This window comes from Xiphophorus maculatus, chromosome 1 (genome assembly GCF_002775205.1).
Source record: "Xiphophorus maculatus strain JP 163 A chromosome 1, X_maculatus-5.0-male, whole genome shotgun sequence".
Classification (NCBI taxonomy): Eukaryota; Metazoa; Chordata; class Actinopteri; order Cyprinodontiformes; family Poeciliidae; genus Xiphophorus; species Xiphophorus maculatus.
Genome location: NC_036443.1, coordinates 19,930,172 through 19,943,133, shown reverse-complemented (window position 1 = coordinate 19,943,133; position 12,962 = coordinate 19,930,172). Strand labels below are relative to the sequence as shown.

Genomic DNA, 12,962 nt, shown 5'->3' with positions numbered 1-12,962 from the left:
GAGGGAGGGACTTCCAGAATTAGAGTAACGTTGCATCAGATTGATAGTTCAGTCACTATTTAGCAAAGATTTGTAACATAATCAAATTTTATTTACGTGAGACATCATTTTAAAAACAGAAAAGCGCTCTTTTTTTTATTTTATTTTTTTACATGTGTGAATATTTCCATCGCAGTGTAACTTATTTTCTGTCCGTCATTTTCTGTGTTAACTCTGTGAAAGTTTTGATGGCTCCTTCAGTTGGCTCCGCTCCATTTATCAGCCGGCGAGGAAACCGGCGGCACTCAATCTTAGCCAACTCAGGGCTGTAAAAAATCTGGTCCAAACTGCATGCAAAATATCTGTGCACCACATGTGCCCAGAATTCATAATGTTCATCATATTCACTTTGTTCAATTACTGACTGTAGATAACCTTATAGTTTTGCTGCTAGCATTTTAGTGCCATATATCACATCCAACTTTGAAAGATCTAGGGGAGTACATGTCACAGCAGGGCTGTTGGCAGCAAAAGAGAAAACAAATAATTATTAAGTCAACTGGTGGTAATTGTGTGCCTTTTTATCTTCTTGCCTAATCGGTGTGTGGTCTTCAAATATTTAGGGTGAGACCATCTCCCACCTGCTTCCACCTCTATCTACTATAGAAACTCCTCCCTCGCAACTAGTCACCCGGAGATTTTGCCGGTTGACGGGTAAAGAGTGAACCCACTATATAACTATCTGTACAGTCGCTTTTCATTTCTCTGCATGTCGCATGCCGATAAATCAATGCGTTTTTACTACAGATCGTTTATCGGTCAGTAAAGGCATCTTTTAGCTCCAAACACGTATGGCCAAACATGCGGTGTTGTCTTCAGGGGCCAAATTGTGGCGATCTTTGCCATGCGCAAAGTCGGAGCTGCGACTGGAGCTCACCCTTGCTTGTGGACAAACTTTCCGGTGAGTGTTTACAGATCAATCATAGTATTAAATGAACCGGAAGTTGCGCGTATTCCTGTGTTTTTCCATTTAAGCATCATTTAATTAATTCACAGCTGGAGAGAAACTGCAGAGGGGCACTGGACTGGAGTCATAGGGGGGCGTGTTTGGACCCTGACTCAAACAGAAGACACTCTTTGGTACTATGTGTACACACACCAGAGTGGAGCTGGTGGAGAAAACAGCTCAGAAGACTCTCTGAGGGCAGAGTCTGTCAGTGCCTCGCACCACTCTGAGGTGGAAGCAGAGATGCTGAGAGACTACTTCCAGTTGCATGTGAAGCTGGGGGATCTATACAAGGAGTGGGGTGCAGCAGACTCTCACTTCAAGAAGATTTCTGACATCTTTACAGGTTAGTGTGTTTGTTCATGTATGCATGTTACTGTTTCACAGTGAATTGAACCCGATCTAAAATGCACTGCTTGGTGTTTTTGCAGGTGTGCGGATGTTGCGTCAGGACCCCATAGAATGCCTTTTTTCCTTCATTTGCACTTCCAACAACCACATCTCGCGTATTCAGGGCATGGTGGAGAGATTGTGTCAGACTCTGGGGAGCCCTCTCTGTCAGCTGGATCAAACCTCCTACCATGACTTTCCGACACTGTCCGCACTGGCAGGTGCATGAAACTTTGCATTAGGATTTGCACGCCCTTTACAGGATTGACCAAGTCTCTCTACACCCGTACAAATAATATTATTTTCAAACACTTATCATTTTGCAGATAAAACAGAAAAAAGTCTATGTTTCATTAAAGTGGAACTTTTTCATGTTAATCACAAATTTCAAGGTATCAAATGAAAGGAAAATTGTATGATTTCAATTTTTTTTTCTTCCCAAAAAGAAATTAGGGTTAGGTTTAGGTGTTGTGTAAAAGTAACTAATTTTTCAAGTCACTGTTGAACTACGGCATATTTTACTTTTCATGAGGGGCTATTGTTGGTTCTTTTATTGTGGTGCTTTTTGTCTGATGTACCCACATTTAGTACTTCATAATGTCCTTTTCAACAGCTTTTTCTTTTTCACAGAAAAATAAAAGTTTATTATTTCATATATGCTGCTCTTGTGATCTGCAGACAGCGGTGTAGAGGAACGTCTCAGGGATCTGGGCTTTGGCTACAGAGCTCGGTTCCTTCAGCAGAGTGCTAAGCAGATCCTGGACACACACGGGCCCCAGTGGCTTGTTGGTTTACGAAACGTCCCGTATCTGGAGGCCCGTGATTCTCTCCGAACCCTCCCTGGAGTTGGCACCAAAGTGAGACAGAACGCAAACATGTTAGATCCTTACATTTTATTGATATTAATTTTAGAGCAGATATTAAGACATGAAGTAATAATTAGTATTTGTTGTAGGTGGCAGACTGTGTTTGTCTGATGTGTCTGGATAAGTGTGAGGCCGTTCCTGTGGACACACATGTTTGGCAGATCGCTAAGCGGGACTATAAGTATACTTCTGATAACGGACAAAAGACCCTCACAGAAAAAGTTCACAAAGATATAGGTCGGCTTTTCCACACATTGTTGAAGTTCTCCTCCTACAAAAACAAAATATCTAATGAACTTTTTCTCTGCAGGGGATTTTTTCAGAAAGCTGTGGGGGCCATATGCAGGTTGGGCCCATTCGGTACGTATCATCATCCACTATGTTTCCATCTCTTTCACTGTGGATCTGCTGCTACCACTTATTTGCCTCTTTCAGGTTTTATTCTGTGGTGACCTCAAGAAGTTTCAGAACCTCAAAGAAATGACAGGTTTAAAGCAGCCAAAAAACGAAGAAGAGCGTGAACGAGAGTGCAAGGGACTAAAAATGAAGAGAGAGTTTGATTTGCATCAAAAAAAGAAGAAACCCAAGTCGGAACGTCAGAAGAAGGCAAAGATGTTCGTCAAGACAGAAGAGGTGTGAAACCATAGATCTTTGATCAGATCAGACAAACATGCACTGGTATTATTGTTTACAAACGTCATGGAAATTGGTTCATGGTTATATAATCTCTTTTTTTAAAATCTGATGATACTATAAAAAACTTTTATGATGCTCTTTTATGACTTTAGAACTATAAAACGGAGAGTACAGTGTGGATTGTTTTACAATATGGTTATTAAAAAAATTATGAGCCTGTAAATTTTAATATTGATTGTCTTTTTCATTTAAAGTAAGCAGAATAAAGGTATTTAAGACCTATTGGTTTAATATAATATTTGGACCACAAATGTTGGATTTTCATTAGCTTTATCATAATTAACTGGAATAAAGACTCGAGAACATCAATCTGTGTGTAATTAAGCTACACAATGTGTTTCACTTATTGAATTGAGTTACTCAAAAAATGAACTTTTCAGTGATATTGGAGTTCATTGAATGGATCTGTATATATTGAACCACTAGTCTCTTCCATTGTAAATTATTTGAACTGAAACGCTTGAAAATCATTGATCGAAAATAAATTTTTAGAAGTTTAAATTTCTAATATAGTTTGTGTTTCCAGCCTTTCTTACTGTGTAAAGTGCTGAATCAGTGCTTCTGTTTTGTTGTTGTTGTTATTTCTTTGTTTGTTCTCTGCGAGTTCTGCTTCGGCTGTTCTTAACGCCCAGTCAGTCATCGGACATCATTTCCTGTGAAGCAGGTTGTTTCTGTCCACTGTTACAATTTGCTTACTCAGTGAGGAGGAGTGGCTCTAAAGTCTTTCACAGTATTGTATTATAACTAGCATTGAAATGGAATGTATTCCACTATATTTGAATGTGTCTGTATGGTTGGGTTAAATTAAATTCATATTTCTATGCATTTAGACATGAACTGGATGCTTTGAGATGGAAAGTGCCTTAGATTATTATTATTTTCTATAAAGAGGATCTGTATAAATAAACAGAATTGAATTTAATGAAATGTTCTCAACTCAAATGTTCAAAAAGTTATTGAAACATACTTTAAAGAGAATTAAATCATTTCTAAATGTGGCCAATTTTAAATGTGCTAAAATTGGGCTCTAGATGGCAGCACAGATTGATCTCTATTACTACAGAGAGTCCATGTGGTTTATTCAGCTTTTTGACACTTTCATTGGATGAATTGTCTCTGCCAGCTTCCTTGACTAATCGCTTTAAGAACAATCTATGGTGTTTGAAGGGATGGTGGAGATGCCCACAGGATGCCACAGCAGTGGGTGTTTCTTCAGAACATTCCCTGGATCAGAATAGTATTTTCCTGGATCAGAGTAGTGTGTTAGCTCAAAAAAATTATCCTCGCTGAGTGTTTTGATGTCCATATGTTTATCTATAGGCACTTTCAGACTGTGTCAGCTGATCTTTTTATAGCAGAGGTTGCAGTTATCTGCTGTCAGTGCTCAGGGCTGCTGTGACTCTCTGGTGACAGCATGACCGTCTGGGAGGTTTGATGTCCATGTAAAGGAATGACAGAGCTACTTTTTAGTTTCCTTCTTCTAAGGACTCTTTTTAGATCTGCACGGCCATCAGGCTCTAATGTGATAAATGTTTTTTGACGTGTCTTCGAGCAAGCGGAGGCCTATGTGTGCGGCTGTTTCATCTGTGGATGTGCGTGTTGTACATCCATAGGACTGTTTTATTTTTGTGGAGCAGAGTGCAGCCATGCGAGTTAATGAGAATGTGACTCAGCTTTCATCCTCGCTCCACTTCAGCTGGGCAGAAGCTGCGTCTCTGCTTCAGGCAGAGTCACTGTGAAGATAAAAATAAAAAAAAGAGAAGGGGGATAGGTCAGTGTGTGCAGAAGGTAGGGACAGTGATGTTGGTGAGGGCACAAAGGACAGCAAAACAACAGTAGCCTGTGCATTACGTAAGACGTGTGTCTTGATTTTTGTTGTACCCTCAGGGGTGATTCAGTTAAAAAGACATCTTACTGTGCCTACTTTCTCTAGCTTGAGTGTATGGGACCTTTACCCATACACTGTTCAGAGGGAAGTTCTCTTGAAAGTGGGTCATATGCAAAAATGGACCTTTCAAAATAATTATTTTTAGATTTATTTTGGTTAGCAGTATGCATAAAGGTTAGGCTTCCGTGAAAATATACTTTAGCTTGGTGAACAATAAAAGTGTTTAAGTTTTAAATAGATTTTTTTTTAAATCATTTTGTTGCATCTTTCCTAACACTAGAGATATTTTAGCATTAATATCAAATGTTTGTTTAGTGTTTATGTTTTAGTTATTCTAAATACATCAGAAAATTTCTGATATGACATTATTATTATTATTATTATTATTATTATTATTATTATTATTATTATTATTATTATTATTATTATTATTATTATTATTATTATTATTATTATTATAGCTAAAACAGTATTTTAAGTTAAATGTAAAATTGTGTGGGAAGAAGTTTAAACTTATTAAATTATGTTCTGCCTAATTTGTTTTTCGCTAAGGTTAATATTAAGATGTATTATCAGTCCTCAAGATGTAACACTTGAAATGTTACATTCAAGTGCAAATGAAAGATTTTTTTTCTTTAAGGAAAGCTAATCTTTATTTTTTTTTTTTAGCCTGACACAGTAGTTTTCAATAAGATGGGGAAAAAAGTCACAATTAATGATTTGTGAGTAATCTAACTGTGATCTCACTCTACCAATAAAAGGACCAGTCTCTGTTTTCTGTCGTCTGTTTACGCAGCAGTGCCAGATGTTTTCATATGACAGTAAGACAGACAAAAACCTTAAGAGTGATGTCAGTTCATCTTAGATGTGGTGAAATTTAACACTTCCACAGGCAGCTGTGATGAAGTCCAACAGAACAGGGAGGTGGTCCCCACATGGAGGTCTCATTGGGGCCCAAAGATGGGGTGCTTTGTTCCGTAGGATGAAGGGAAACCACAAAGTGAAAGACTGAGAGCACAGAGCTGCCAAGGATCTTTCAGATCTCATACTGTTCTGACTCTGAAGTGTGTAGATGGTCGCTAGCAAAGCTGTTCTTAATAAAAGCGGCTTATTTTGTCAAAAAATAAATAAAAAATACGCCACCTGAAGGGGCCCTCGCTTTTCAGCTAAGGATTAAGACTCAATAGCTCATATTTTTAAGGAGGACGGTTGCGTTTGAACCAGCTAAAATTCAGTTCAAATTGACTCTTTGAGCCCAAAAAATAAAGGGGCCTCAGGCCTACCCACAGCAGACAGAATGACTAAATAGTTGTAGCAAAAAAGGTGTAAAATGATTTGAAACAGGATAAACTGTGGGACAATAATATTACTGAGACCAAAATCTGAAATATAGTTGTTACAGACATACAGTTGAAACCAGATCCACACATCAAATAAAAAGGCACATATACCTTTTGTCCTCACTGTCTGAAGATAAATCAGACTAAACTTCTTTTGTTCTATGTCAGCTAGAATAACCAAAATAATTTCTGTATACTAAGTGCAACACAAATGGGTGAATATGTCAAAGATTCATTAATGTGTTTTAAAACAGAAATTTCCATACATTTTCTCTGTATTAGCAGGTTTGCCTTTAAATTGTATGACTTGGGTCAAACATTTTGTGTTTCCTTCCACAAACTTCTCATAAAAGTTTGTTGGAAAAAATATTTGAAATATAAATCAATTTTCTCATCACCAACAATGGATTTTAAATCATAGGTATACCACTAAAGATGATACTCTAATATACAAAGCTGAATTTTCCCATGCTGTATATTTAACGAAACACAAGTTACGCCTGATTTAATTTTAGAAAAATTATATTGAAAAGATTGTCTTTTTATCCAATATATGCACATGGTTTCTGTAGTAAATCCCTCCCGATTTGTTTAATTTCAGCAGAATGTGGACTTCTCTTTTTTTCTAACACAGTATCTCTTGTTAGGTAATTCTTCAAATATTTAGGGTAGCAAGAGAAAGAAAATCATGCCAGGAGGAAAGGTCGGTATCCTGCAGGCTCAATAATCTCACTGACTGTTAGATGAAGAAACATACAAATTTATAAACTTGAAATCAAAACTTGAACACACAATAAAAGATTAGACAACAATTTTATTAGCATTTTATTAGTCATGATTAAAAGTTTGTGCCAAAGCAAATGGAGGCATTAAACAAAGCATGTCTTTAAATAAACCATTTTTTGGTATTTCATATATCTAGGACTTTATTTTTCTTAGAATATAACACCTGCTTTATTTTGTAACATAGTTTAGTTTAGTTTTAGTTTAGTTTAGTTTAGTTTAGTTTAGTTTATTTCAGACAAACCTTTCACCGACAGTGTAAACGACACAAAGTACAGAATATATTTCTTTTAAAAAAGAAACAAACAAAAAAAAACAACAAAAACAAAAACAATAAAAAAACACATCACATCGGTGATTATGAGTCTGAAAAGGAGTATGCTGAAGTATAACTTATAGGGTGATTATTCCTCAAGTTATACATTTCAAAATGTAATTTTTAAAATAAATGCACTGTAAAAAAAACTGTAAAAAAACGGTAAAATGTACAGTAGAAATTTGAAGGAATTTTCCGTTTTTACATTTTACAGGTATTTTTCCCGTATTTTCAATTTGGCGCATTGCATCATGGGAACAAGAACCTGCACGAAGCGCAAAATCTTGTTCTGTAGCCATTCAAAGCTCTCTCTCCGACACTGAATGTGTATCCTGGACCCAGGTTGGACTTAGAAGTTGGAGTAATCGGTTTTTGGCACCTCTGGGGTAATGTAAAGTAAATCAATAAACATTTTTTAAATTAAAAAAACAAAACATAGTATTAGTATAGATAATATTTCAGACTGGCGAACCGCTATCTTCTTGTAAATACGGTATAATTTTGCATTCGTTTTACTAAAAATGTTTTTACTCATATTTTTTAAATACCGTTTTTGGTTCTGAAATGTAAAAGTAAGACGAGGTTATTTATAACGGTGACCGCTTTTCTCTTTTTTTTCCCACACTCCAAGTACGGCGCCCATTTTTGCATTTATCTCTTGAGGAACTTGCTAGCTTGATTTTTTCGACCATCTTAATAAGAATGTGTCTCACATAGCCCCCCAAATTATTGGTATATATGACAGTCGTCGTCTGCTGTGAGTTTTCTTGATTTAGCCTTTGGTGTTATGCGTTTTTTTCTTTTCAATATCCAAACTGTTGATAAATGGCGCGTGAAAGTTAGCAGTTCATGGCGTCATACTGCTTGTGCTTATTCTTAAATGTCAGGCTGTAGTTATTTTAATTGTTAAGCACAATTTGATAACCTGGGTGTGAGACGCAGGTGGGTTTTTTTTTCTTACTTTGACAGGATAGTTTTTACGTCCAGACTCCAGCTTTGTTCTCTTCCGGTTCGTTTTTTGTTTGATTATCTTTTTCAGCCAGTGATAAATTTGTTTTGAAGTCAGTCAGGATATGGACAATTAATTTACATATTTCTGAAAGAAAAAAAGGGAATGAGCATTAGGAGGCCCAAAAACTGATATACATAAAGCATTTTGGTTTGCATTTAATTAGAAATTTTGACTGACTGGCAGAGGAATTGTCAAAGAAAGAAAAGACAATAAAGGACTTCCTTGGGTCCAGAGGGGTGGATATTCCAGGAAGTGATGCTGTCCAGGTGATTAGTGTAATCGCAAAATTCTTCAAGGAGAAACCAGCCCAACTATTTTGTCAAAATGAGGTAAATTTACACTGTAAACATTTCTTTTTGTCCAAAAATATTAACAATTATTTTTTGTAAACATTAGCTGTTTAGTTCCGTCCATTATTAGAAGATTTACATGCTTTGGTGTTTACATTTCTCTATTTTGTGTATATTTTCTTTTCTCTCCTTAGCTGCTGCATCCAGAGAGTCCTGATCTTGACCTGCCAAGCACCCCATGCATCTTTATAATGGGTGTGCAATTATTATTATTTTGCTTTCCTCAGTCTGTTAAACTTTTGATTCAAAATTCTATATGTACTATGTACCTTCAAATAATGTTAAAGTTTGCTAATATACATTTTGATGCAATATCATACACATTGTTTTGATTTTGTTTTCTTTTTGATTGTTTTAAAGTCTGTTCGAAATAAATAAATAAAAATAAATAAAAAAAAAAAAAAATTGTTGGAACTGAATACCAGTGGTCCCCAAAGTCGGTCCTGGAGGCCCGACATCCTGCATGTTTTATTCTCTCCCTGGTGGTAGAAACAACCTTTCAGCAAGTCAATGTTCCTCTTAGGCCTCTAATGAGCCATCATTTGATCCACGTGCGTTAAACCAGGGAGAACTAAAACATGCAGGATGCCGGCCCTTGAGGACCGACTTTGGACACCCATGGATTATACAGTATTTTGAATAAATGTAAGGACAGAGAAAAATATGTTGACAGGTGCGTGAAAAAAAAGTCATATGAAAATTAATATAATAAAACATTTTCTATATAATTACTGCGCTTATTTAGAACATATTATGGACATGTTCTGGTCACCTGTGGTGGATCTTAAACTCTTGTATTAATGATTTGTTTCTTTAGGTGAACAGCTTTTTAAAGTTGCTGTTGACCAAATGATTGTGAATGACCACATCAAGTCACCCATCGCTGCCCTAAGCTACGCCTTCTCCATGTTTTATGTCTTGAACATAAAATATCCAAAAGACATGTCCCTGACACTGGAATTTATACAAAGGTTGGTATATTTTTGTTGATATTTTGAATTATTTGGTCTGAGCAATAATAATTGATTAATTCTGTGCTTTTGAAACACAGTTCAGAAGCATTGTCTTATTTTCATTGTTTAATTTTCAGTCAATCTTTTTTTCCCCTTTTTTTACAATTTTATCAGTTTCAAGTAACTTCAGTGATTGTTACGGGTTTGCCTTCATTAAAAGAAGTGTACCAACAATTTTGTTGTTTCAGTGATTGTTCATTCAAATTAGTCATAGTTGAGGATTGTCAAGGAGTTATTTGCAACTGTTCAGACAGTCCAGTTGCATGACTGCAACTGGACTGGTGATCAGCTGCAATAATGTAATTTGGACGCATCTGTCTGTATGTTAAACTCAAGTATCCATTCCCTTTTTTTTAGAGTCTTTCTGGGCTTAAACCCCAAACGAGGGTCAAAGGCTGAAATGAAGGGGAAGAAGCATCATGACATTCCACCCCGACTGCTCAAGTTTGTAAATGAACTGTATGACTTTGACAGTCCATGGAAAATTTGATTCTTGTAAAAGGTGATGCTTCATAATGTTCTCTGTTATGTTGACAGCAGTTCAGAAAATAGTAGTTGGATGTTGGTCCTTGTTTACACCTGTGATTTTAATCTTGTAATGCAAATTGCAAGATTAAAATTGTATTTTTTTAATGTTAGTGTTGGATTGTGTTAATTAAATTAAACTTAACACAATTATTAAATTGACTTCAAAGTCTGGACTCAAGAATGAACTTTACATTGACCTTAACAACTTTAAAAATATGTTTGACTGAATATATAATTGAGAATGCAATTTGTAATTATATTGTAATGATGTGTTGATATGGTATTGAAAAACCATGAACTGCAAAATAAAATTTGCAAATGGATTGTTTATGGTTTCATTGTTAACCCATCTGCATGAGCTATTTTAACACTAAATTTCATGGTCTAAATGTCCTTTTGAATAAGAAGTTGAGTTTTGCTTAAATTTATGTTTATTTAAAATGTAGTGCTTTATATTTATTACTTAGTCAATGTCTAACACAGACTTGAATGTCAAAAATACAAGTTTTTAAGTAACAGAAATGCTTGTGAATATACTACAGATTTACTGGAAAAATACGGACAATTTTAGTTAGGGATTAACAGAAATGCAAGTTAATTAACATTGAAAAACTGTGAAAATACCGTAAGAAAACAGAAAATGTACTGGCTGAAAATTTCCAGGATGTTTTCCTGTTTTTTTACGGAATGTTTTAATACATATTGTAAAAAAACGGAAAATTTCAATTCATTATTTACAGAAGTGTTTGTGAATATACAGGACATGTACTGTAAAAATACGGAAAATTTCAATTATGGATTAACAGAAGTGCTGGTAAATTTAACATAAAAAATGCTGTTAAATTACGGAAAACTTATGACCAGAATTTCCGTAAAAAAACAGAAAATGTACTGGCAGAAAATTACCAGGACATTTTCCTGTTTTTTTACGGAATTTTTTTTTACTGTGTGTGTCTTAATGGTATTGAAAATCATTAAAAATCTCCTGTAAGTAAGCTCTTGTAAATAATTTCCTTCTTATTAGAACCAGCCCCCTCTTTAACACCCTACTACTCTAATCTTGTTACAGCTGTCAACACTCCTCTCATGTTACAGTCTCTCTTAAAGAAAAAGCGAAACATAAAGGTCTTTCGCATTTTTTCACTTAACAGTCATTTTTGGCATTAAATCTATTGCCAGCGTGTTGTTAATCAAAAGGCTATAATGTTAGTCATAATCTATGGACAATAATGTGATTACCATTCAAAAGTGCTCCTGTTCCACCTGTTCAAAGCCTCCAGTGACCCCTGCTGGCTCAGTAGTAATTTAATGGCCTTAAGACAATCCTCTGAGCCACCCAGGTTATTTTAGGAATCAGCTCGATGGTCCAGTCGGTTTGATGAAAGTGAAGAATACAAGAGAGAACTTTAGGAATCATTTGGGAATGATCCCTGTTTGTAGTCTGGTTCTGAATCTACGCCCACGGCCACTGTCAGATGGTGTCTATGTTTAGGCTTAATCAGAGCAAAGCTGCTGCCTTCAGCGTGTCCAGACAAGAAAATGTAGAAGTTATTGTAAAAACAGAAACACTCAGACGAAGCATGACAGAGTGGCTCTGAGCCAAGGTGCAGCATGAGGAAACTCTATCAGTATTGGCTCAAGGTGGCTTGTTCTCGCTCTACACACCCAGAATGGGGTGTAGCACAGCAGAGTGAGAGTATTGTTTCATGCACAGCTCTGGACTCATCTTACTGTCCTTGTGGCTGTGGCACAAACAATTCCTCATTCAAGGTACTTTCCAGACTTTTCAGTAAAATCAATCAAAATTTAACTATATGCCAATGTAAGTCTTTTTATTTGCTTTGATATTTCATAGTACATCTTCACAACAACAACAATTACAACAATAATAATAATAATAATCATCATCATCATCATTGTGATAGTGAAACATGTAATACAAATACATGGACTATAACAAAATTGGGTGCCTTCCCTAACAAACATTAATTCACACAACACCATCACACATCACCATGGCATTAGAATTAAGGCTAGCTCTACTGGATATAAATTGTTCTTATTTAGTCAAGACAAAATCTTCCAACCAAAAAACAAGCTGTCACATTTACACACCCCTGGTGACATTTACATGCCCCTGGTGACATTTACATGTGGCAAATGAATAGAGTTCATTTGAGTCCATTGTTTTCTCATCTTTAGTGGTAACAGCATGTTTGAGCTGAAAATACTGCATGGATTTCAAGTTAGTTTGGTAACAATAAAGTCCTTTACGGTGGTTTGAGAAGGGAATTACGGCAGTCTGGAACTGTCATAATTTCATTTTCAAAGATCTTCAGTCATGTTGAGACAATTGTCTTGTTTCATTGAACTTTTAATTTGTATTTTGTTTTATTCTGTTTGTTCTATTTGTATTTTGGATTCTAAAGTTTTATGTTTGGTTATTTTCCTCTGTTCAGTTATTCTGCCCTGTAGGCCTTTTTCCTCAGCTCCTCTGACCACATAGCCACTACACATTTAACTATTTAGGCCTACTTGCTCTTTATCCACACTCGGCATGCTCTGTATTAATACTGCTACTTCTTTTCAGTCATTTGCTGGGATTTGTTTGTTCCCTTCTGACATCTTGCAAATTTTCCATCAATGCTTCTTCCTCTTGATCACCCACAGTTCTCAATTTCTCTTTTTCCCAGTTATTCACATCCAATCATCTCGCCTGCCTCCTGCCTGCACTTGGATGCTCAACAATTTAATTTAATTAAATGCATATTTGGAATCCCAGAAATGGTGCAACT

General features: G+C 35.9%; 1 protein-coding gene across 2 annotated transcripts; it reads left to right on the top strand.

The window, feature by feature from the left end:
- Window positions 1-674: 674 nt before the first annotated feature.
- On the top strand, window positions 675-3,823 carry ogg1 (8-oxoguanine DNA glycosylase). 2 transcript variants are annotated; one of them, XM_005801686.3, is made up of 7 exons: window positions 678-940; window positions 1,036-1,331; window positions 1,417-1,596; window positions 2,054-2,232; window positions 2,331-2,478; window positions 2,552-2,601; window positions 2,677-3,823. In XM_005801686.3, exons 1-7 carry the CDS (start codon window positions 831-833, stop codon window positions 2,878-2,880), a joined length of 1,167 nt encoding a protein of 388 aa, XP_005801743.2. In that variant the 5' UTR covers window positions 678-830; the 3' UTR covers window positions 2,881-3,823. The 2 variants fall into 2 exon arrangements, with proteins under 2 accessions (XP_023209235.1, XP_005801743.2); XM_023353467.1 differs by having other exon boundaries at window positions 675-940; window positions 2,552-3,823.
- The last annotated feature ends 9,139 nt before the right edge of the window (window positions 3,824-12,962 follow it).